Source organism: Pezoporus wallicus, unplaced genomic scaffold, assembly GCF_028554395.1.
Source record: "Pezoporus wallicus isolate ANWC-B61680 ecotype Strahan unplaced genomic scaffold, APGP_CSIRO_Pwel_v1 contig_3817, whole genome shotgun sequence".
Lineage (NCBI taxonomy): Eukaryota > Metazoa > Chordata > Aves > Psittaciformes > Psittacidae > Pezoporus > Pezoporus wallicus.
In genome coordinates, this window is record NW_026635157.1 from 13582602 (window position 1) to 13609643 (window position 27042).

The 27042-nt window shown below is 35.1% G+C and overlaps 1 protein-coding gene across 3 annotated transcripts in view; it reads left to right on the top strand.

Annotated features, from left to right (window-relative positions):
- TRDN (triadin) overlaps nucleotides 1-27042 on the top strand; it is a 102925-nt gene that overhangs the window by 35425 nt on the left and 40458 nt on the right. For 2 of the 3 annotated variants that reach the window (XM_057409420.1, XM_057409412.1), the window contains 3 exons: nucleotides 5818-5859; nucleotides 12242-12379; nucleotides 14273-14299. In XM_057409420.1, the coding sequence (XP_057265403.1) occupies nucleotides 5818-5859; nucleotides 12242-12379; nucleotides 14273-14299 (207 nt within the window). The remainder of the gene's footprint in view (nucleotides 1-5817; nucleotides 5860-12241; nucleotides 12380-14272; nucleotides 14300-27042) is intronic. The other variant, XM_057409407.1, reaches the window with a different exon arrangement.

Genomic DNA, 27042 nt, shown 5'->3' on the forward strand with positions numbered 1-27042 from the left:
GAAGAGTCAGAATATGCTAGTTTACACTTCATACATTTTTATGATTTAAATATCTTCATTTGCAGCTCCTTGTCATCTTGGAAAATGTGTATGTTGACAGCAATATAATGTGTATATGAGCATGTATGGTCAGATTTCTGTTTTGAAATTTCTATATAAAAGCATTTCAAGAAGGATAAAATAATTCACATTTTCTGTAACATATTTTAAAAACTTCATAGCTGCCTTCAGTATTCTGACATGCTTGTATAGCTCAGTGGCAAGAAAAGTGCAGAAGATAATTTCTAAACATGGTAGCTCTAAATTCATCTGAAAAAATTATAAGCACAGAGGACCAGATTCTTACTATTAGCTAAGTCACACCCTTGTTTTCAATAAGGCCATAATTCTAGCTTAGTTTAAGACTTGGCAAATTGACTGAAGATTAAGATTTGAGGTACATATTGGTTACTGAAGGCAAAGATGAAAATGAAGTGGGTGGCACAAGGAATATGATCCTGGTTGAGAAAAGAGAGGAAAGGAGTGGGGAAGAGAAATTACCTCACTGCTACTTGATTTTTATACATTGTGTCTAGCAATGATATATAGTGAAAAGTAAAATAAATTGACAACCTATGTTTGTAAAGGGCGCATAATCTTCGGCAAGCCAAACTTCTGTGAGATAAACAGCCTGTAATGACTGGGAAACATGTATGTAAAATAGAAAACAAATGGTTATGTTTTTTTTTCTTTTTTAAATAAGAACTCCAGCTCTAAAGTTATCACATCTGTAACAAAAATTTACTAGGAATTGAAATTCAAACTTCAGCCTTTTAATTCAAAACAAATTGAGTTGATGTTTCAAAGTTAATTTCCTGGACTTTATTAGTTACTGATAAATTGATAGAATTTTGTCCTGCTATATATCAATATTGACCTCAAGATTTACTTAAAATGGTTTTGAGACACAGATCTTGAAAGAAACCAACCAATCCTGGATCAATGGGTGACACAGAGGCTTGAAATATGGAGAAAACATATCATAAGCCTCTCAGATTTTTTTGCTTCTCATCTGTCTTCATTTTCAGAAGGAAGTCACTTTCCTAGCAAAATATATTTTTCAACAATCATCCCAAAACAGGCATCAGATTTTAATTATGGCACCACATGCTTAATGCTACAACACAGACAGATAAAAACCAAGAGCGACACACCACCATATTCTGCTTTTAATTTTCCATATGAAATATCAATCAATCAATCAATCATTCAATCAAGTTCTTAACATTTTTTCAATGAGCAGTCAAAAGCCAGGGCACAAACTCTTAGACTAAGCAATTCCTGAACTGGCTGTCAGCTCATACATGCTCAATACACTAGTCAGGGTACTGCTAAGCAATGAGAATCTGAATTTGTACTGGAGACTCTGGAAATTTTCTAAGCAGATGGAAATCTGATGTTAATGTTGTATTGGTTAAATGAGTTTAAATCCCACAGGTGTTGATGGAAACTGATATTTTCAGACCAAGCTGTAGACATAAAATAACGTAAAATTTAATCTGCGGAGTAAGTTTGTATTTTGTGGAGATTTCTGCGAGATGATACTCTAGTACTTTGAGTTTGAGTTCATGAGTTTGTTTCTTTTCCTCTCCAAAGATATTTCTGTTCCTAAGTGATAAATTAAGCTACCTTTTAAATCGGGTCTTAATGCTGAAATGTTAAGAGGAGAAACTGCTGTGCTCCTGTAGAGCAGAATTCATTAGACTGTTATTTGTATTTACATACCAACGACTACACAGTTCTTATCATGACCCTTGCTTTTCTACTCCTGAGTTCCTACTCAGTCTGTTTCTTCCAGTTTAAACCCCTTATTTATAAAAAGTCCATGGACATAGCTGAAGATTTCACATAAGAGCACCTGTCAGGCGTTATTGACACTAAAATGATTTTCACCCTCTGAGAGTTTGGCCTTTTGTGTCCATTGAAGGTAATGCCATCTTTTCATATAGAAAGCAAAATCTGAAGTGTATTTTTTAGGGACTCATTAATTCTAAAATCCAGTGAAATTTTCTCTTGGGCTTGATACTGTTCTTTGAACAACCAGACCTGCATAAAAAAAGTGAATGATTACTTTCAGGACTGTAAGTTTAGTTTTGCAAGCATGATTAAAATTAATTTCCTAGTTTTCAAATGTAAATGAAGGATACCAAAGAAATTATATTCAACTGTACTTTTTTAATCTATAAAACACAGAATATTCAGTGTATTTTTCCTTAAATAACACTTTCATAAGTCAGTGCATTCAATTTCTTTCCCTTTTCTTTACCTGAAGTTCCATGAAGTCCAAGTTTAGGAAGTATGCATAGCATATGAATGAAGCAAGCTGAGAGAGAGAAACTTGCTCAGTCTAGAGAAGAGAAAACTGAGGGGTGACCTAGGAGAAGCCTGCAAATTTTTAAAGAGCGGTTACAAAGATGACAAGGGACTTCAACTTACAGGCTGCTACCAGAGACTTTCACTACATCTCTGTGCAAGAAATGACTGTCTCCATAGCAGAGCTGCTAGTAGTGACTGTACTACACAGGACTGACTTCACCAGAAAATAGGGGCTTGACATAGCAAATCAAGCTAGGAATCTTGTGTCTGAGGAATATACACAGTTTTGTTCCTCTTGATTACACTACAGAGCTGTTAGCCTCTGGCCAATAAAGGAAGTGAATGCCCTAAGTTATGAGTTACCCAGATACACAGATATTCATGGAACTAAGTAGAAACACATCAGCAGAGTAGAAAGTAGTTTAGATTTGAACTCAGAAATTATTTTCTTATTTCAACAATCAACAATATTGCTGTCATTACCTTTCAACAATCAACAATATTGCTGTCATTACCTTAAGGGGAATTAATTCAAAATAGACATAAAGTATATATTTTAGGTCTTGTGTATTCTTTTAATTTATCAGTATAAACTTCAAGTTGCTTCTATGATTAGACTGCCAAACCATAGATTTTTCTTCTCGATTACTATGGTTTTACATTCTTTCAGAAGTAAACTATCAACTTTGGGAATTTTGACGGTTTATATAAGATGAAATTTGTACCAGGAGTAACTATATGAAAATGAGATATTTTCATTGTAAAATAGATGTGCTAAATTACTTTGGTGGGGAGACCCTCTCTATTTGGTATTTGAAAGGGAGCCATTAGAACTGAGGTAAGATAAGGTATTTCAGTAGCTGAAGTTAGAATACATGAATTCAAGCTCCACTCATAGAAAGATTTAATGTATATTTTGTGCAATTTTACACATCCAGAACATGCTGACTGTAAATTCTGTAGTGCTCTGTAGTATTCAGGAGGTGTGGTTATGATGCAAAATATTGCAGGAGGACCCTGTGTTATGGATTGCATGTATAAAGTGGGGCCTCCTTGGTGGTTACGTGTCAGTTTGCTCAGAGGTTAGAACAGAGATGGGATGTGCAAGTCAGCTTTGGCAGTGGATTTTGAGTGGAGACAAGAATTGTGAGACAAGAATTAAATCAGTGCTGAAAGATTCTCCTTTGTTCTATCTACCCAGAAAGAAATTAAATTTTGCAGTGTTTCACTTTATTATGTTCATTCCTTTGAGGAATGAAAGCTTGCATTCCTACCATGTTGTATTGCACAACTATAAACATGAATGAAATATTTCTAATGCGGTATGAAGGTGATATGCATTACAGAAGTCTGAGATAAGAAACTAGGAATCTCATGAAGCATGTAGTGTGTATGAATAAGTAGCATTGGAAGATTTCATACGTTCTCAGTGTTTTCAGAAATGCAGAAAATGACTCATTTTGGTTTGATGTGGGCTTTGCAACTGTTTGTTATTACTACCATCCTTTGTGGTTAGAAAACGCACCTTAATTGGTTTCATAATTCAGGGATGTATTTCATGCATTTCTTGTACACATAACTGGATTATCTATTTTAATTGGTAAATGTAACTAAATAATTTATTTCAATCCTGAAGATTGATTGCCCAGGAATCCACGTTTGCTGATGGGCTAATAAAGTGTTCAGAATTCTCTGCCATCTCTGTGACCAATTACAGCTAATTAACACAGCCCTAATTTCAGATCCAGAGCTTTCAATATTCAGAGTAAATTGATAGTGATTTAGCCAGTCACCTGAAGGCCAAACTAAATCAAACCTAATAAAACTCACTAAATCTGTAAGACCCAAGACTATACACAAAATAATCTAAGTGAAATTAGCAGGCACACAGCATGGTGAACTTGCCATTTTGTGGTGACTGCTTTCTTAAAAGAAAAAAGTGCAGATTCTTTGTGGTGGATAATTCCTTTTGCTTAGCTATAAGGAGTCTTTTTAGAGACCTGTAATGAAGGCAGATCTCTATGGAGGCAATGCCTGTCAATGACAGAAGAGAAGTGGAAGTCAGCAAAATGCAGCTATTCTACTGATTTTTTTTTTTTTTTGTGAATTAATAATAATTATTAGGAATGCATACATCCATTTTTCTCCCAAAGTGTCATCACTCTGTGGTCTTTCTGTTGAACTCATAATCACTGGAAACTTTTAACAACTGCAAAAATAAGATGCTACTTATATTTACTATTGTATTTGTAACGGTATATCCAAAAACTGATATTACTTTTGCACTTACACGGGAGAAATAATAAACTTCCAGCTTATTTTAAAGCACCAGTGAACTTAATGGAACAAATAATTTTGTCTCTTGGTTAAAGAGGTGTTTCAAAGTTTCACCAATTTGAAATAATTGGTAAAAAAGGTATTGACCCTTACTGTGCTTACCTTGGAATTTATCAAAACAGTGCTATAACCTTTTGAAACACAATTTTTACTGTATTTAAAGTTGTCAATCCATAGCATGAATAAACAGTTTATCCATTGCAAAGTTCTTAATGAGATTTTTTAATTGAATTATATGGTACTTCAAATAATGCACTCAAACCTACAAAACAATTTGTTTTTCACTGTCTTCCATAATGATAAAACATAATGATAAAACCAATTAAAGGGATTTAAACCCTATTCTAGTTTAAAGAAGGGCTGCCCAGATGACATCTTATTTCTCGTGTTTCACACTGCAGAAAATCTCACAGCTGAGTTATAAACCCCTAGAAAATTAAATTATGCTGGAAAGAATGACAGTCTATGAGGTATTGCAGTGCTGCAAGTACTGTGTTCATCCCAAATGGTCTAGCATACATAAGATGATAAACTGTGATAGATCAAGGTCACGAAGGTCACAAAGTTGAAAATAAGAAATTTCAGAAACTGTCTCAATAAATAGGGAAGGATCTGAGAAGAGAAAGGTCTTGTGTGTTTGAATGCACATCACGGGATACAAAACACAGCCCGAATTTATGGTCCATAATGGTATCTGTGAAATTTCTAATTTTAAACAAACAAAACCAGCAGTTCATTTCAGTAGCAAGTGCATTAGTGTAATTCTTTATTTACTTGCTGTTGAAGAAATCTAAATAATTCAACTAAAATCCACTGTATGTAATAAATTCTTTTCCAGCAGTAGAATGTTTGTAGTTTGTGAAAATACCTGTGCCTTATTTAACCATGTTTTACATTGCTTTCTTACTGTATTATTTCACATCTACAGTGTATTGTTTTCTTTGTAATGAACTCCAATTTCTTCTTCATAACAGCAGACCCACAGAAATTAAATAATTCCTCACTTCACTTCTTAACTGCTTCCTTTAGTCAAGTGACAGCTGAGGATGTTCATTATCACTAATGGTGTTTCTTCCTTTTTTTCATTGGCCTTTCTGGGTTTCATCCTGTTGCCATCTGCTATAGCCACCTATTCACAACATTGTGATGATCCCTGTTTACCACCTGGTAAAGACTTTCTGCCTGCAGTGCTCTCAATATGTGTGTGTGCGTGCGGTCTGATAGACAGCAATAACAAAGCATGGGCACTAGCAGAGTGCCAGGATGTGGCAGCACTGCTTCTCCACTAACCCCAATTCTGGCTCACTGGGGCTGCAAAATTCTTTGCAATAGCCTCCTCCCCATTTTCATACATGCTTGAAAAAGGTCTGTCAGCTAAGAGTCGCCCTCAGTCAGGAGACTCCCAGGAAAGGGTGACAAGCTGAGAGGTACTCAATTACCTTCCTAATTGCCCTTTAAAAATGCCGTTGTACATTTTTTTAACAGTATTGCTTTTTTAATCTAAAGTTAAGATCTGTGTTCTTAGAGAATTGAATACTTGCAATGATGAACAATAAATCTTCAAATTACTTTAGATAAAATGTCTCCCTGTTTCAGAAAACACAACCTGATTAGGGTCTGATCCATCAAACCAAAAGTCTTTGAGCTGATTTCAAATCAAGCCATATACAACAATGTGTGACTATATAAAAAATACCTGGTATTAACTGATGGATTGTGACACTTTGTGAATTTCTTCCTAAAGTTTGGCAACTAGATTCTAGTTATAACTACTTTGTTCTCATTTGGCTGATATTAGAAAGAGACAGAGAAGTTTTATGCTATGAACTGCAGTCTTCATATTTACGACTTAAGTACCTATATAATGGAAATTACTGGGTAATATTGAGTCTGAGGGGGGTGGGTATAGTTTTTAAACTTGCAATTCAATATAATTAATATGATATATTTATACTTACAATTCAGTGATATTCACTTGAGTTTGTCCTGCAGATTAGTGTCATAAGCATGCCAGATGTTACTATATGAAATAGGTAGATAATAGTTAAGGACAACTATGTTGGTAAACTGCAATATTAATAATGAAAGATTTTATGTATCAATTGAGTTTTATGTTATTACTCTTCAGAAGATCACAGAGCAGAAACAAAATGCTACTACTACTAACAAATATTAAAAATATATAAACTTTCAAATTAAAATACTGTTCTCTTTATAACGGAATATTTTACTAAAATTGGATATGTTTTATTATTGCAAACTAGTGTTAGGCTTTTGTATTTTATCAAACATGACAGAAATTCTCTGTCTTCATCAGCTGTACCTTGTCAATATCAATGTATTAGATTATACCTCATAGGTCAGTCTTTACACCAGATAATTACCATAATTTATAATTTAATTGCATTCAACTCGCTAGAGTCAAAATATGTAATTGATGAAAATCCAACAATTATTAAGTAATTCACTGTAATTCATTATACCCCCCTTCCCCCAAATTTTTAAAAGAGGTTAAACTCTGAGTCTGTATTTAACTATTTGACAAGCAAAACAGATTGATAGGAGACTACATTCATGGCAAAGTTATTAATAACGAATAAAGTGATTTACACAGGTAAATCAGTCACTTTCTGTTGTGCGCTTCACAGGAATAAATGACATAAACCATGAAACTCAACCAAATTTGCTTGAGGTGCTGCCATGTAATTAATCAATTCCTATTTCCAAATGCCACTGATAAAGGACCTATTATCAGTCCTGATGAAAAAAAGGTTTCTTCTGTTCACAAAGTACCTCAATTTTGCTGAAATTGAAGTGACTTTGTCAGTTTACAAAAATTGTCTTACGTCTCAAGAACGCACCTAATGCTGATTGAAGGACTTTTAAAGTCTGTCATTGGTTGATTTCATAAAGCTGTGTTAAGTGTGAGTTGTTAATTACTATAAAAGGGGTGAATTCTATTTTCAAATCAATTGAAGTGAAAATTGTGATCCAAGCAGAATTCAGAACTGAAGAAATTAGTTGGTTGGAATTCTTGTTGTTACATTTTAAATAAAAAATATTGGTTTTGAACCAATAATGCTGGAGAACTAAAAAGAATTGTAGCAGTTTAATTTTGATGTAATGATCATGAAAGCCAGTTTCAAAATACATAGTGAGTTTTCATAAGTATTTAATATCTACAGAACATCTTAAAGCCTTTCTTAAAGAAGTTTTAACCGAATTTGCATACGTTTCATAAAGAAAATTCAAACAAGCTTCAACATTTTCTTACAGATATCTATAACAGGTAACAAACATTCCCAGCAAAATTCAATTGAGTTTTCCTACAGCAAAGTTTTTTGAAAGGTAGTATAGAAAGTAAGTCACTCAATTTGGTGGGAATTCTTTCTCTGTAGCTTTAACTCTTCCAGATTTCAGCATTTGCCAAAAGGCCTTTGACAAAAGAATTGGGGAAAAAAAAAAAGAAAGGCAAAACTTTATTATTCTCATAGCAATGAAAGTGCCAGCAAAGTAGTGCTGAACTTTTACTGACCTTTTTACTGAAAAACATCTCTTATACTGTACCAAGTAATAAAAAACGTAACAAAACAAAATGTTATAGTAATTCATTGTTGGTGGTACCAGCGTTAGTTTGGAATGCAAATGGTTTATCAAGGTGAATAATCATATCAATTATGAATGCAAAGATACAAATCTAAGTACTTAGCCAAAGTGTACAGTGAAAAGAAGGATTCAAATATGAAACAGCACTACTAATAGGATCTATGTCACATACCTCAGTCACAGGAAAATGAACTGTCATATCTGTGCTAATTTTTCAGGTTTCCTTTCCTTCCTAGTCAATGGAAAGGAACAGACATCTTTGCTAATTAATTCATATAACCCTAAAAAATATGTCATAGGAAACCAAGAGTGGACTTCTGAAGGTCGCAGTATGTCTTTCTGCACTGACTTTTAAGGGAGTCTAGAAGCCACTAGGGAAACACCTGGCTTTAAGGTACATCTGGCAGATAGATAGGATAATCTGAATTTAAGGTGCGATTAAATGAAATTACATACTGACAAAATAATTCTTCAATATTAATTGCATGTTTCATCCCTGAGTTTAACCTGCTGTGCAATCATCTCTTTCCTTCCCCTCCTTCCTCCTTCGACAGACATTTAGTATTTTTCTACTACATTATCTAAGAGGAACTGGCTCAGTCCTTATTTACAAGTTCAGCAAAAGGTAGAACTTTACAGCATGTATCTATCTATCCGAGAAATACTCTGCATTCATAAATGCTGTTTACAGTTTAAATTTAAGATCCTGCCCCTTCTATTCCCAGCACAAAAGATATGTGACACTAAATATACAATATATATACTGTACATTGCATACCATGTATAAAATATTAATCAGTTTATAATTATATGTTAGGAACAAATGATATATTACATAGTATGTAACACAGTCTCACAAGAGAAGTATATTATTAACTTAGTTTTACAATAAAGGGTGTTCTGAGGTCTGCCAAGAAATGAAGTGTCAGACAGAAGACAGTTAATCCAGTCTGAATGTGTGGAATCCAAGGATATTCTAAAGAAATTTACCATACTGTACCCTTGCTGGACATTTGTAAATTAAAAAAAAAAAATCTAAATTTCATCCAAATATCAAGCTCAAACTTTGTTCACTCTTGAAGCAAGAGTATGCAAATCCTCTGAAAATAGTTATCTTTCTTTGCATGTGTGTGAAGTGACATCTTTCTCTCTACTTCTTACACCCTGAATTGCTTTATTTCCTTTGTTTCTTGTGTATTTTGTTCTACTAGGAAAAGAACCTGCTATTGGCAAAGTTTTGGGGAGAGCTAAAAGCATGTATTTGACCAGTAATAATTTTCACTTCAGCATTACCTGGTGTGATGTTCTTAAGCATTTTAGGACACACTGTTACCGTTGCCACTACTTTTTAAAAATTTAGGAGATACAACTGAAGTCAAACAGAAGATCTATGCACGATGAGATAACTTTCCAGGCCTGTCCATTAAATTGCAAGTGGATCTTACAGTATCTGTTTGTATGCAAAATTTAATTTTGCAAATACCACTGAAATGTCCTCTACCCAGCCCCTAGTTTCCAAAACTTTCTATGTTAAACAGGATTTGCAGATTGGGCCTGTTAGTGTAGGTGTAGCTGGAGAATTTTTCCTCTGGACACTTACAATTTCTAATCCCTTTTCATAGTTTGCTATGAAGATGTCATGAATTAAAGACCAGGGGCTTTGATTCACCAGCAAAGATGGCTTGCCTTGGGGTGGTTGGAATAATTTCCTCTGCTCTTGATCTTGCTCTTCTCTGAGCATTTCCTTTGCCTGCCCAGGGGGAACAGCTCTGCTACCTGTGAAGAGGTTCTTGAACTGCTAGTTGATAGACCAGTATATTAAAAGAAATTGACACCAATTCTTGACTAGTTTACAGCTGTAGTCCCTGCAGCTCTAAAAGCCCGTGGCTGTAAAACCAACTGAGCCATCCCTAAGCAACCAGTGGGTAAAGAGTAGGTGGAAAGCCAGAGTGGAAATCAAGGCAGCTGCCCAAAGTTAAACCATTCATGCTTGTGAATCAAATCCTTGGTTATGCTAAGATCTCTCTGGTTATGTCCATTCTATTAGTCCCCTTGGATTCCTCAGCACCTCTAGATTAGAGCAAAATGCAAATGACATCAGGAGTCAGGTTTCAGATTTACTCTTAATAACATAAATATAAGTATTCATTCTCCCTGTAAACAGTTGAGAAAAGTATTTCTGGCAAATAAGTTGAAAAAATAAAATTTCTACATCTCAATGCATGAGGCCAATGAAAATAAAATGCCTTATGAAAAACAGAGTGCACATGCCCTGTTATACTACTCAATCATTCTGAATACATTAGTGCAAATAATAGTAGATTAAATTAAGAGATCACACATATTTCTTTGTAATTATGTCATTTCATCATGGCGCTTGATCAATTTATTTGATGTACCTGATTGTTTAGTAGAATATATCTATATAATACAACCTTCAAGAAAATAATAATAAAAATATTTCTTTGGTATACATCATTGCTAAACGGATGTAAAATAATAGAAAGTCAGCCTGGTCTTTTGTGCTTCAGATTAACTAATTAGAAATAAATGGAATTATTTTGGGATCCATTTGTTTTTCAAATAAAGTTACTTGTATATTTCATTATAGCACTTTTAGAAAATAACTGTTCATACTGCTGCCATTAAAGGAGTTGCTTCAAGCCTGCACTTTGCCTGTCTTTGTAACCTGCAAGTCCATGTAAGAATACTTCTGATTACTGCTAAGATTTGGCTTGTGAGTCAGAACACTGCAACCAGAAGTAGTTCTGGAGAGACTTGTGTTTAACTTCTTACTAAAACGTTTGCATACAGAAAGATAGTGGTAAACAGAGATACAGCTCCCATCTTACTACTGAGCATGCATTTCTATTGAAATGCCTAGAAACAAGATGAGGTGAATGATTCAAATCACTTTTGTGATTTTTGTGATTGCCTACATTTGTGGGAAAACTTCACACAGATAGGGCAATCATTCAGTCTGCCTTTTCAAGCACAGTGAACAGTAACATGAACTGAGTGAGAGTTGTCCCTTTTCCTAAGCAGTGCTTGGTACAGATTTCAAGAAAATAAAAGTCTGCTGGACAGAAAGGCCAGAAGATATACTCTGTCAGAGGCTGGAAAGTTCCTCTGGAACATGGTAGGGAGAAATCTGGTGAAATCACAACTGGAAAAGCCTTCAAGGGAATGCTGGTACTACCCCCTGATGGTTGCTCTCCTTGGGTGTGGATACAGTAGGGAGCAGGGGCCTTACTTCCACCGGAGGTCCCACACAGGTGGAGCACCTAAAAACTCACAGCTTCCTTGTTTTCCATCTTACTTGCCTGCAGCAGCGGTAGGACTAGACCTGATTAAATATGCAGATGTGCACAAATGTGCATGAAAGAAACTCTAGAAGAGTTGTAAGAAAGAGAAGAACAACCCATGCAGTAGTACATGTTTGGCAGTAGCTGACTCTGTCACAATTGGATTTGTATTCCCCTTTATTCCGGGCTCAGGTTTATTTTAGCCTGATTATACACAGCTTTCTTCTTCCCATCCTTCACATGCACTCCATGGCAATGGTACGACCTGTCTGTGTGGTTAGCCAGGTCATTGTGGTTATCTAAATGGATGAAAAAGAGGTAGAATCAAATCTATATTTATACTTTGCCCTACCAAGCCTCTTAAGAAGAGCCAGAACTTGGAGTGCAGTGTTAGCTCAAATTATCCACTGGGTCCCTAATCTCTCTGCAAACAGCAAATATAGTAGGATATAGTTTATACCAGTCCTGGACAAGAAGGAGAGCTGTCCTCAAATAATAAAGATTAACATTCACAATCTTTGTTTCTGTTAAAGGAGATAGTATAAGTAGTCCTGTATAAAATGAAGATGAACTTTAATCACTGAAGGAGTATTTTTTTTTTTTTTTCAAATGGCTTTTATTTTAAACTCTGCACTCAGGAAGATCTGTTCACAAGCTCAGCACAGAACCACTGAGAATCATTCATGAGACATTGGAAGAATCCACTGATTGGCTTTATGGCTTTTTTTCTTTACTGTCTGACATCGTATGGAGTGATGATGATGACAGTGATGAAGGTATTTGTAATGTAAAGAAGTCTGTAACTGCTCTAACTGCTGTTTTACATGCATTATGTTGGCTTACTCAGCTTTTAACCTCACAGACAAGAAGGTCAAACAAAATGAAAAGTGAACATTGTTGCTAATAAAGCATCTACTGGCTATTCCAATCAGTAAATTGGTCTCTTTGTTAGCTTTCATTTCATGTTTAATGTACCATTACAGGAAAGCTGTCAGAATTAAATATTACCATTAGTACAACTTGAAGTAAAGAGCACTAATTTATACATACTTCAAAGCCACAACCAAAATATGCATCAGGATATTGCTTCAGAGAATGGCAATAGCTACTCTCTTTTAATTGGCAAGAATTTAAAGAATCCCCATAAACATACAAGATAGACCAAGAAACTTGCAACTTTTTAATTTGATATATTTATGGCAGAAGAATATATTGAATAAAAAAAGAAAGAAAAAAAAAGGAAAAAAAAAGCATTTTGGCTGAATTGACCAGATTTTGAATGGCATCTTGCAAATAATTCAATTTACTAGAAGCTATGTTTCTGCATTATAGTAACATTCTTCATCTGACATCATTTGATAAATGAATGTAAATTACCAGGCTTTCAAATTCAGAAATAGCTAGCCTTCTGTCATAAAAAAAGGAGCTCCCTGGTGTAAGCAGAGTAGTAGTGGATCATCAAGTAACATTGTATTGGTCATTTTGACAAGCAATGAGTGTAGGAGACATATCTTCATTTCATGGTAGTTTATTTTATATTCTATTTGGCTATACCAGAATATAATTAAAAAGCACATGTACTGAATGTGACTTTTGCCAGTTTGTTCATAAACTTCAGATATTATCAAATTTCTACCTTTTAAATGTGTGCATGAGCTTTTTATATTAGCACCATATATGAATACTAATAGATAGGCTGCTACATGTAAGCCTATGAACTGGGCATCCTATTCTGAGATATAATTTGCAGCTAGCAGAAAGCCAGTCTCTCATACGGTTGAGAAACAGAAAAGGTGAAATATGGAAAGCTTGCTAAAATTTGAACGGTGTTCATTTGTATCATTTCATAGCCCCCAAAGAACCAGCAAACATTCAAATCCTCCAGTGGACAAGTGTTAATGGAAGTAGGAAAGGTCATAACATACCTAACATACCAAAGTTCAAGATATGAGTGCTCAGAGTGTTTGAAAACCTCAGTCCTACCAGCCTGTGGAATTTCATCAGTATCTTCAAGGAGTGTGAAAAGACAACAGGCAACTTACTGCATTATATTATAAAAAGCAAGTTCATGTGAATTCCCTGCCCGCTGTTCACTGGAGTCAGTGCAGCGGCGGCTGCACACTTGCCCCAGTCATTCAGGCTAACTCCTTTAAATTTCATGTCCTGCATGGAGGTGGAATAAAACACTGCAGCAATCAAGTGCTCGTATTTCCACTGAAATTGATTTTTTGCCTTGGATTTCACTGGAAGAGCTGCTAGATTTACAACCTTGTTAACCTGCATCTACATTTTATCATTTGGAGCTAAAATGGAAACACTGGCTGGACCTTTCCTTAAAACAGGGAAATATGCATAAAATCAAGCAAATTGTAAATTGCAGTCACAAGTTAACATGCAGAAGCACAAACACAGATTTTGACTTTTCTTTGGTTACTACTGCGCATTGAATTTATCTATCCTAAACCCAGGAAAACCTCTATGGTGAGATACATTATGAAAAAACCAAAATCTCAGAATAGAGTGCTTGTAATATATCATATAAAGAATAGTTCGTCGTTTTGTTGTTTTTTTTTTTACTAAAATGAGCCAACATGAGAAAAAAAATGTGTTTTTTTTTTTAATGATGATGATACCTGTTCTCTGACATTTGTTCTTTTCTCTTGTCTTAGGTGAAGTGGAACCTTCCCTGACAAAAGGTTGGTCACTTGTTTTACTCTAGAGGGCAAATATTTTGCAACCATTATAAGAATTAACTAATATATTTCTGATATAAATCCTGCCATTAGTTACATGTCAGTTTACTAACCTTGTAAGTTTTTAAAAACTCGTTAAATGAGAAACTCTAGTAATAATACTAGCTGTACTGTTTTCTGCTCTGTGAGAATTCTTGTTTCATTATTATCCAAAAAATCTGAAAAATGTTCATTATCCAAAAAATAGAATTGCAGAATATTTCTATACCCCTGCCCTGCATGTGGGATTCTTATTAATGCCGATATGAGTTCGGTGTATGTCTGGATTAAAAAAATGTTTAGAAATAATAATATAGAAAGGATATTTGGTGAGAAATAAAGGTGAAGTGTCATAAGAGCATTTTACCTTGTGCCAACACAGAAACCTAAAATAAGAACTAAAAGAACTACTGAATCTCTTGAAAAAAATCACTTAGTTATCACTGAATTTTTAAAACAGACAAGTAAAGCAAGTAGGATTTACAATATACGTCTTTTCAGACATTAAAATTGTTATGTTGAAACATAAAACTTAAGCTCAACTTCTATTAAGTCAAAATGAAAATGTATTAAAAAGCCTGAGGTTATAGGACGCAAAGTTTTTCAAAGCAAGAGTATGTTTATTTCTCCAAATCAAGCAAAGCTTGATAATAGCAAGATGTGTAACCAGACGTATGTGACCTGAAATTGGTATCCATCAAATTATCAGTAGTTAAATGCCCGTACTAAAGAATCTATCACCCCAACTGGTGCTGAGATTACAATCCAGTTTTCTCTGAAGTTAACTGGAACTGGATCAGGCTTCTGTTTAATGAAACATTTTGTCAGTCTCAATAGAGAATCCAAAGAATTAATGGGCTTGAAGACCAGGGCCATTCATCTTTCTATGGATGACCCTTCATGTTAGGGCTGAAGACAATCTATAAACAGTGCAGGAGAACATTCCATCTCTTTATTCCACCAGTAAGAATCACAAAAGGTTCAGCATTGCTCTGTCTCCTCTCTCAAAGAGAAAAACACATTGTTAATTTCACAGTGGGTGTAAAGAGTCTAAAGATGTAGGTCATTGTTGGCAGGGATGCTGGGTACATGGGCAGAAGGTGTCTTCACCATGGGCCACTGTAGCTGACCAGGCTGGAAGTACTGTGGGATACTTCACTGCTTGGAAGACTTAATCCATACAAGTATTCTGGATAATACCATGTTCAGCATTGCAATGCCTGCTTCTTTGGCAATCAGTGACATACCTTACACTTTGCATTGGGACACTAGGCAATACAATAGAATCCAGCTGGAAAATGCTTAAATTAGTCAGTTGGAAGAGGTAAGGTGAATGTTGAGGCCTAAAAGTCCTCCATCCAAGAAGCTGAATACCTAATTGCCAGCTTGAAATGTTTTCCGGAGTATTCAGAGTTCTCAGACCTGTTCTGGATATAATGCATGAGAAAGTCTTCTATCTTTGGTGTGAATAAAATGGACGCAGAGCTGGTAATTCGTTTGGATTTACTATCTTACAGGGTAACTCAGCCACATGGATGTGAAAAGGCTCAAATTCAAACATATTTCATGGGCAGTAAAATAGATTTTGAGGGGGTTTCTCTACTTCCTGGACCTGCACTCAAAATTTTTCTCTTTATCTTTTAGGGGACAAGGAGTCCCATCCTTACCTCTCTTCAAAAAGCTGTTTCTTGACTAGGGCTGATGAATAAAGGGGTCTAAGACCCTTTCTGGGTATAGCTACAAGCTTTTACGTACCAACATCCCCAAATAACCTATTATAATCTCTAGACAACTGAAGGTCTCCATTTCATGCTAGCAGCTAAGATTTGTCCTTGATTGTATGTGACTTTGTCACCACTTTTTTTCTGGGCTACAGAAATACAACGCATGTGGTCTGAAGCCACCGGTCCCTTAGGCATGCCAGTGCAGATATTGTGCATATCTGCTGAGTGACCAGCAGCTCTGAGCATCTCAGAGCTGTTACTATCTCTCTTTGAAGGCTTCTCTTAAAATTGTGTAAACAACAAGGAGCTGAATTTCCTGGGTCTAAGACTATACAGAAGTTTTCTGAGAACTCTGTGATAAAGCCTAGTCAACAGCTTTTCTGCTTAGGCACAGTGAGGTTAACTCCCAGGGCTGAAGCTCATAGGGTGCAGAAGGCAGTCCTGGGGGATGAAGGCTCAGACAAGCTTGTGCAAGAGGACATGCTGGTAGCATTTGAATATCCTAAGCAAAAAAGATTACCCAGACTGTCCAGAACACTAGGGCTCTCTCCAGAAGATGAACAGTTTAATGGCTTGCACTCATTTACAGAAATCATCTCTCAAATTTCACTCTGGAAATGTACATTATAGTTGCTGTGCCTGATTTTTAAGTATTTGTATTGGATCCAATACACAGTTACTGTGGTACCCATGAATAGGATGAAAGTTTTTGAAAAATCTCCATGGCTAGTTTTGGTGTATGGACAAGACTTCACTCTTCTGCTTTGCTGACTAGGAGATATTATGAATGCTAAAATGTTAGCACAAAATTTACTTCACAATTGAATATAGTAACTGAAAAATAAAGAAGACACAATACACCTACATATTGGAAAAACTTCAAGGGGAGTAGTAAGGAGACTAGAGGGATGAAGGAAGTGTAATGATAATTACAAACCCAGGGAAAGCAAAGATCACCTTCCTAGAGATGTAAATTGAAAGCAAAGATAATAAAAGTACAAGTAATGACAATAGGCTTGCACATTCAACAGGACTAATATCAGTTTCAGAATCCTTCTGCAAGGATGAAAATTCCTCTCTAGTGCCTTTTTTATTGCAATTATTTTTGCTTGTCCAAGTCTTATCACTAATATTTATCTTTAATAGTTAGAAAAGTCTGAACATCTGATATTGTCTGAAGAAAAAAAAAAGTGCTCTTTGGTGAAGGTAGTAAAAGAATATCCCGTAGAGGACTTTGCAGTCTTTAACAGTGGGCATTCTTAACATGCTAAAACTACAGAGCATTTTCACAAAAGATATTGAGAAGCCTAATAACTGTTTCTTGCAGGCTTAATAAGCTGTTGGCTTTATTTCTTTCTATAACAATTTTTATGACTGACAGTCTAGTTCATTTTTTTTCAGGGTTAGTTTTATGTTTAGAGACAAATTCAGTTATTTGACAGCTGTTTGTTTCCTTATATTTTGGTCCTTTTTACTAAAAATTATTTTTATACAAAAAAGATATTTTTTTTTTTTTGATGGACATTACTGATATCAGTGGCAAGTTTCTGAAAGAGTTAAGGAACCTGGTGTACAAAATTAGAAATAATGATCGTAAAATATAAGCAAGTGCAGACACTTCAGCATTGTCATCCATGGCTAATAATGAGATTATTAAACTATTCTGGAACTTCAGTTTACATATGGGTATCTGACAATTTAAAATCTGAACATGGATTCCTCATTTAGGTAGCCAGGATACACCTGAAAAAACCTGCACACATTAACAGTGGGGGGTTTTGCATGTTAAAGTCAATGCATTCTGGCTGGGAAACATGAATCTAATATGTGGTCTTATGAATAAATTGCTGGAAACCTTTGGAAAATATTCTAAGATCAGAATTATTTGTTTTTTTTACTCTATACTTCAAAGATTAAGAAATTGTTGTCATAAGACATCCTTCCTTGATTTTATATTTTTGCTTGGATTAAATCCTATGTCTTTCTCTCTCTTGCACTTCCTTTCATACACACACGAGTAGGTCACTATGTGAGTAATTTTCATTTCAATAAATACAATTAACTTAGAAAACACAGTAAGAAATTAGCCACCTTCAGGATACTGTTAACCATGTCTGTATTACCAAGTAGTTTTTTATTGGCATAAGATTCTTCTATATCAAAAATAAAAAGAAAGTATTTCCTTGAAGGAGAGATGGATTGCTAAATTTCTGTGAATTTGGTTCTGTATAAGGTAGAAAAATGTATTAAATAGTTCTATGAAATGATCCTTCTTTTTTTTTCTTGGCTCTAAATTATTTTTTTTAGAACAATGCAGCTTAAAAAATCATAGATTAAAACAAGAAACCACAAAACCCCAGAAACATCAGTTAAAGCTTGCAAGAACTTTTAATTATAAATAAACTGTTCAGCAAATCACCTTATTTTTCTGTTTTCAGTCTTCTATTTATTCAGCACAACAGCACAAACTATTTATTTGTTCAGATCTGGATATTAATCTGCACTAACTGCAACCACCAAAATGCTCCCAAAAGGAAAGATTCTGAGACCAGATAATTTCTCACGTCTCCTTTTAAGAGTAATCAAACAGACTTCAATGAAAGCTTTGCCTGGGAAAGGGGAGAGGTAGGAGCCATCTGCTTAGATAGCCTAGATGCTAAACTGGGTTTGAAAATGTTTTTTAGCCTATAAATGCCGGAAAAGAACTGGCTTGGGTATTCAGATGGGGTAGTTAAAAACATAAAAATATTTAAGGTCCTGCAATTCATAATGTGTGTCAGATTGTTTCTATCTATTAAGTACATAAGAACAGTTATGTAGGATCAGACCAAAAGTCAAACTCACCCAGTGGATGGGACAGAAGTCCAGATTCTTACATATAAAATTCTTTGCTACAAGGGTTTTCTAAAGTTTAAAATAACTATAAGCTAGAAATAAATATTTCTTACTGCTGATCTCAGAAGAATATCTGGAAAAATTCACATTGCTAGCTAAAATGGTAACTATATTTCTGGGCAGAATACTGAAATTAGAATATTGGTTTTATTATTTAGAAGACTTTTTGCTATACAGTAACAAATCTGGAAAAATAAAACAAGTGGGTTTTCTGGAAGTAATATTCATATTCATAAACCAGTTTTCAAACAAAAAATTGACAAGGAAGTTCAGAATACCAAACCTCAAAACTTAGTTGCCAATATGGTTGTTATATGTGTCTTAGAAATTAACTATGCAGTTCCATTCACCCCTAAAGTATGTATCTATTTGCACTGGCAATGCCTTCTGAATTCAGTTTCTTTTACGTTGCCATATGGTAATGTTCACTTTTCTGTATATGAGTTGCTATAATAGGTCTCTCTAAAAGGCTTTCACTGTCTCCCTAGGCTACACTTTACTACAAAGCATTTTGCATATCTTTGTGTAAAGTACACCCTGTGTTAAAAGATGAAAATCGTTGATTGGTTCAATTCTCAGATGTTAAACTGCTTTCCAGATATGTACTTTTTTTTGCGTTTTTGTGGCATCCATTTCTGTTATTAATGTTCTTTTAACAATCTCATCTTATTTTACTTACTCTGACCGATACAATAATAGCATACACATGAAAAATCAGCATTTTATAATGGGAAGAAACTATCTTCCATATTATCCAGATGAAACAAAACCATATGCCACTAGGGAACAGGGTTGTTCACTTACAGTTCTTTTGCTACTGAAGAACAGTGAGAAGGTTTCAGTTTGAGTCGAAACATTTTAGTCCAGACTTGCCAGCTACCTTTCAAAAGATACAGAATTTTGAGCCATAAGGCTAGTAGAAATCCTGGGAAGTTTAGCAGCACAAAGGCTTGCAGCTGTTTAATCTACCCTCTTAAATCAGGGAAAACACTAAGCAAAACTATCCATGTTACCTTTGTGGAAAACATTTGTGACCCAGCAATGAAGCGCTGAGGAGTTAGAAAGCGTTCTCTGACTCTCAGAGAAGATGCCTGCCTGGCTGGGAGCCTGGTGTGCCTGAGACAGGGTAAATACCTGAACTGGGAAGTGAGGGGGCCTTCCAAAACTAGTTAAATCCACAGCACCAAAACAGGAGGTCCTCAATGTTTCTGAGTGAACTCATATCCCCTCACAGCAACTGCTGTGCCAAGGAGAGGATATGAAAAGTGAAGCCCCATGCTCACGACCCACAAAAACAGTATCTCTGCATGCCAGATGCCTAAAAAAAGCCCCCCAAAAAACACTCAAAAAACCCCAGCTGGCTCTAGAAGTGATTGAGTTTATAGAGGAATATGCATTTGAAGACGAATTCATTAAGGTGGGATCTGCAGAGTTAACTTTTAAAGCTGAGCAAAGGAACTGTGGTTAGTCTTGTGATTTTTTCTTTTTCTTTTTTTTCCCTCTTTCCACAAAAACACCCCTACTGAATAGATTTATATGGGGAAACGCATTTTTGATGCTAATCAAGATTAGCAATTTTATGTATTACTGTATATATCATTTTACTCAGAGTCTACAAGTTTTGTCTGCATTTTTTGGGGCACAAAATAACATTCAGCTAATGCAGACTCTGATAAAATTGGTTATGAAAAACATCATTTAAAACTGGTCCAATAACATCTTTTCAGGCTGGAATCCATACAAAGAAACATTTCAAGACAATTTGACTTTCCACAGAAGGAAAAGAAAAGCCTGGGTTTGATCACGTGGCTCTTATCTCTGATTTGTTTGGGTTAAGAGGTTTGTGGTTAATTTTTGCAATTAGCATTCTTTTTACATTTCAGAACCAAGGTACAGAACTGCAGTCTGGGAATGAGAAAAACATTTATAACATATTTATATACTTGGAATAAAAATTACTGCCATGTAAAAATTGCTTAGAGTTGAAAACCGTTTAATATCTTCCACTTTTAATTCCTTCATACTTTCCTTCTCCTCTCAGATTTTCAGGAAAAATAAATATTTTTCTACTTTGCTAAAAGACAACTCTGTATTGAAAGATTTCATGGGATTAAGTTTTTAAACAGATTTAGTAGATACACAAAATTCCTAAACATATAAAAACAAAGGCAGAAGGTCAATGACACAATGACACAACAAAGGGAAATCACGACAATCAGTAATTTTGTGATAAAATAATAAATATATAGTTAATTATATATGCCTACTCACCATTAATTGCTAGAGCTATTTTATTCTATAATAAGAGGAATGTTATTTCAAACATAGAAATAAAGAAAAGTATGTATATATTTAATTGTCTTTAACATAATGAGAAAAGGAGTGGAATAAGTTCAGTTTAGAAAGTTGGAGATTATGAAAGACTGGTTTGTAATAAAATCTTTACAGGGGCTGGGATGTTTTGCTGTTATGAAAATAACATGCAGACTGTTCTGAAAATATCTTCCTTGTAATGCATCTCTTTTGATGTATGTCTTGTAAAAATAAAAATAACACCACACCACACTGGAATAAAGCACGTCTCAGCATTGATGATGATGCCAGCAGGTCATCTACAGTGAATTTTTATTATAGACTAATGAAAATACAATAGTATGGGAACAATTGAACATTTGTTGAACTAGAATCTAATCATTTTTGTCCTCTTCTGGCTTTACAAAGAAAGCTTAACATATATCTAGAAGGCCATGTTAAATCCCTGCATTCTTGAGGGAACATAAAACCTACTTGGTTGCTTTATGCTGCTAAAGATAAGTAAATTGTCCAGAAAAATTTGAAGGTCATGTTCTCTATTATCTCTGATAGCTGTTTAAGGATGTCAAAGAAAGTATCAAGTGGAGGAAATAAAGACAGCTAAGGTGGAGTAGCTGAACTTTTGCTGAACAAGTTTAGGAAAACCAATATCACTTCACAGCAACCTTTCAGTTTGGAACAACATGTTGTTTGAGGTAAATATACAGCATAGTGGAGTGCTTTGCGCCAAGAAGAATGAGAAATAGTATTCTGTGATCTCTGTCAAAAGCAGTCTTATAGAGCAGATGAAAGAAACACTGTATAATTTGGCAAAATTTGAAAGAAAAAGAAAAGAAAAAAGAAACCTACATTCTCACTTTAAATTGTAGTTGTGATTTCCAAAGAGACGGATAGATAATTTTGAAATCATATTTAAGAGGCACTGTGGCCCATTATCTCACACAGTGGATGAGCACACAAACTGTTCAGCATTTTCATTGGTAAGAGGCAATTCTTTTCCTGTAATGTTTTCATGAAAGATTGTATGACACATGACTTTAGGAAAAGTTGTTCTGCACCCCCGTGTGAAGTTGTTATGAATCCTCAAAACCGGCAAGATCTAAGAAGACACTGGGGATAAGACTCTGCTGCCAGCAAGCTAGTAGGGAAGTCACCTAAATTAGCCGTATGTGTCACTCAGTTTCCAACGCTGAATGCTGTACCTAAATCCTTCTGTTACACTGTCTTTTGCTCCTGGATATAGGCATAATATAGCAATCTAATTCCCCAGTTAAATATCGCCTGTTCTTTTTGGGTTGGTGGGGTTTTTGGGGTGGTTTTTTTTTTCCTCCCATGTTTTTTTTTTCTGTTGCAAAACTTGGGTGTTTTCTTTTTTCCTTCTAGAGTACAGCAACACAATATTTTACTAGATAGCTAGAAGTTGCTCTAATGTACAACTTCCTTTATTCTCTTCCTAGCCCCACAGGATAGCTGTCATCTTCACCAGTTGGTGTTATCTAGATTCAACATACACATCAGCTGCACAATTGCAAATTTCTCCAGAGGATACCAGCAGCAGGAGAGTTGACTACAATTCTTCATACAGACAGCATCTAGAAACACATTAGAAATTACATCCTTCTCATTTTCTAAAGCTTTTAACACCACTCACACCTTGCCCTCAGTATCTATTTCCACCAACTTTTCAGGATAATCAGCTGCCTGCTACCAATTAGTCTTGATAAACTAAAAAGGATATAGCCCCATTAAATTGCTGGTAATAGCTGTAAGGGTTTTAACTGTTCAGGAGCAAATTATTAACCTCTGGCTCACCAGGAGTCTGAATAGGACTCATTTGCCTTTTCACACTTCGATGTTTATAAGAGAAAGAATGTCAAAACACTGACCATGTATATTGCTGTGTTACCTGTAAAAGACTATGAAAAAAGATGACCAACTGGTAATGTTTTCTTAGAACAATATATTATAATTTCAAGTGAAATTTTATCTGTTCAATTATACCTTTAAAAGATACATAAAACCTATATTCTATTCTCACTACAGTATTTAAGTAGAAACAGGATGGCTTTAAGAATAAGGGGATAATATTGAATTTCAAGAATCAGAGTTAAATTCCCAGTTCCTTTGCTGGCTTTTTGTGTTATCTTGAGTAAAGCATTTTTGAGTTTCAGATGGGGGCAATAATCCTTTTGTTTTCTCACTTTGCCTTTCATACCCTTGACAGTTTTTGTTTGGTTTGTTGTTTGGCTGTTGTGGTCCTTTTTTTTTTTTTTTTGGTTTTGTTTTGTTTTGTTGTTGTGGGGGGTTCTGGGGGGTGTTGTTTTTATATATTTTGTTATATTTCACCATTAAGATGATAACTCAGCAGAGGGTGAGGTCTAGGAGCTGTTTTAGCAATGCCAGATCGCTACACACCACTTCATCCTCTAATGAAGCAAGATGCAGGGCTGTGCTTTCCCAGTAAGAGAAGAAATGTACTCCTCTTAAAGTTTCAACTCCTGTGTTAAGGAGATAGGATATTATATCGTTATAAGTCCATGTGGTACCAAAAACAATTTATGTAGGCTGAGTCCTATAGATGCTATCATAACACTATACAATTTAAATGGCTAAGAATAAGGCCATATATTTTATTATACCAAAAAAGGAAATAACAAAAAATCAAAATCAAAACCACAAGAACAGATGAAGAAGGGAACTGTTCCAGGAAGCAGGAACCTCATGCCATATTATGAGGGGCTGTGCTCTTCCTTCACACTGATGTAAACCTGCACAGTGCTGCATCATTAACTCACAGATTCAGGGAACTGTAATTTTTTTCTCTTTCTCCCACCCTGATCTTCCCACAGCTGGGGCTTTGTAACATGCAGCCAGTGTCGGGCTGTCCTTAGACACTGAACTGCTGTTAATGAAGATTAGCTGGGTAAGGCATGGGGGAAGCTAGTACACTAACTGCATGTTCAACAGCTATTTCAGTAAAGCTGTCTGCGACACTGATCATCAGCTGATTGTGAGGGCTTGCCTTGGGTCAACAGTACATAGATATATGGGCCTGCTAACAATATGATCAAATATATCTCCTTCCAGCATCTTGAAATGGTCACTGAGGAGACTGCTAGCTTCCTTTCTTGGCATTATTTAATCAATCTGCATGTTCTGTATATCTGCACAAGACCTGAAGTCTAGAGAAGTCAGTGCCAAGCAGTATCCATATTTAAGGAAATAAAGTACTTACCCATTCAAAATTGAAGGAATGCAAGGGGAAAGGTTATTTTTCATGTCTGCTTGATAACTGAAGAAAACAAACAGTGAAATACAGCTTTTAAAATACATAGTCCCTTGCAATAATTTAATAAACCATGCTGTCATCTCGTAAAGGATCGGAATGGTTGCCGTGGTGACAAAGATTATCCTTGCTGCTGCTTGATTCTGTCATTTTTCTAAACACGAATCCGTAATATTTGGGATTTATTAACAATGTGTCACATTGATAGAGATAAATTACATGCTTTAAACTGGCCCTGTAAGTGTTCTGTGGTATTATAGCCACTTCTTCAACTTAGCAATAAGATATGATGTGATTACTAGAAAATTAAAGCTATTTGTCATTAAAGATGAAGAAAACGGTATTGAAATTTCAGAAAAGAAAAAAATACTCTCCAATAATATAATGTGTTTCCTTATTTTTAATATTTTAGAGTTATCGAAGAGTCACTATTTTCTATCTTGTAAATTGGTCAAGATCAGCATATATTGAGAATAGATTTATTTGTGCTGGGAAAATTTAGCTTGTAATGTATCAGAACTGATGTGTTCCAAGCTGCAATTTTTTATGATGGCTCAAACAATAATAGGAAGTTTATGAAGAGATCTTATTGATGCCCTACTTTGCGATATATTAAAACATAAATATACACACTGTATTTCACTTTAAAGAACTTGTACAGGATTTTTTGTGATGTGTAGCATTCTAATTGTAGCAGCAACTTACATGAGATTCTCAGTGCAACTGTCTAGAAAGTGACATTTTTGTGTACCTTACTGAAGTATTTGTGTCAAGTAAGTTTCACTGCTGGCAGAATGTGAGACTGATTTAAATGGCCAGCTCTACAGTCATTGCTCCATACTATTTTGCAGTCAAATTAGCAGTGAGAATTTCCCTAAACCCTTAGCAAATTTAAAGACCTTTTGTTTTTATTTTGAAAGAACAAAAGTTTATACTTATGTTTTCAATAAAGAGGGGCCTATTTTCTGTAGTGAGACACATGGGACGTGTGGGAACTCAGAAAAGTTGAGGCATCTTGAGGCAATTAAGGAATATGTGTCTGTGTAGATGACTGCCTGAAGAATGTGATTTATCACTTAGTGGGCCATATTCACCTCTGTGTGTAGGATGACCTCTTGAGCTGGGTGAGATATGTCTCTACTGCATGTTGCAATGCAGAGGAAGTGACAAGGAGACAGGGAAACTCTGAAAATCCAGAAAAGGATTTTCTATAAACTGGATTATCTCAGTTGATAGAAAAAGAATCTTCATACAGTTGCAGAAAGAAAAATAAGACAGGCTAAAATGAAATACAGTTAAACAATACGGCGTGATTTCTTCCTAATCACAACCTTTGTGATTTATATAACAATAAATAAGCTACACGCCCAGGCTGCAAGAAACAAGATGAAAACTAAATCAAAAGTCTTTAGCTTAATGTTATCATATAATTAGCTTAACTTTGCTGCCATACATTAGTAGCTAACAGTATTTTGGACTATATTGCACTTTAGCTCAGTGAAATAGTATTCTCTTTATCCAAAGACAACATAGGTTGATAGCATAGAATAGGTGATTTTCCTGCAAACAAGACACAATCAATATTCCAGATGGCAAATACTATCAAATAAAACCATTCTGTATTTATTTTCAAGAACCTATACTAAGATCAAAATCGTGGGAAGCAAAATTACCATTGCCTGGACCTCTTTGGCAACGTGCATGCTGTTACAACCTGAAGAAAGAACTAAGGGTATAAGTGGAAAATTTCAGTTTTCTTCAAAAGACATTAAAATAGCTCTTTAGAGTTGAGTTGTAGTATGCACAATATTTTCTTTGTTGGATTAATTTTGGGGTCAGTGTTCCTTGTTAATTAGACACTACAGGCCAAATCTAACCCTAAACTACAGAAGCATCTCCCACAGAGTCTGTGAGATTGTAATGTGCTTTTGTCAAAGATGAATTTGATCCAGTATTTTATACCAGTTTCCTACTGCAGGAAATATATGCATAATAACATAAACCTGGCACTCTGTATAGTCTTAATAACTTTACTGAACACCAGTAATAAACGGCCTTTAAATTTCTACCACTGTATGCAAACAGTGCTATGCAATCTTGACTTAATTCTGGTTTGTTTTTTTCTCAAATTCAACACTTTGCATTTTCAATGTTATCCTTTTGTTTGGGGCAGTAGGAAATAAATTAGTGTCAGAGGTATATAGCAGTAATTTAATATCAATAGCATAAGTGAGGAATTTTGTTTAAAAGAGATAGTGTAGCAAAAGAAGGTAAATACTGTTCACTTCCTCTTCTAAAAATACAGTACTCAATGCTTTGGTATATAGCAAATGAATCATTCTCCAAGACAATGATCCCTAACCTGGGAACTTTTATTTCTGTAATCTGTATACAGTATTGAATCGCTTCTTGTGTGCTGGAGTTATCAGTTCAGCAAGTGAGCTCTAAAAAATTTAGTAAATGCAGTAAAAAGAACATTTTTTTCCTTT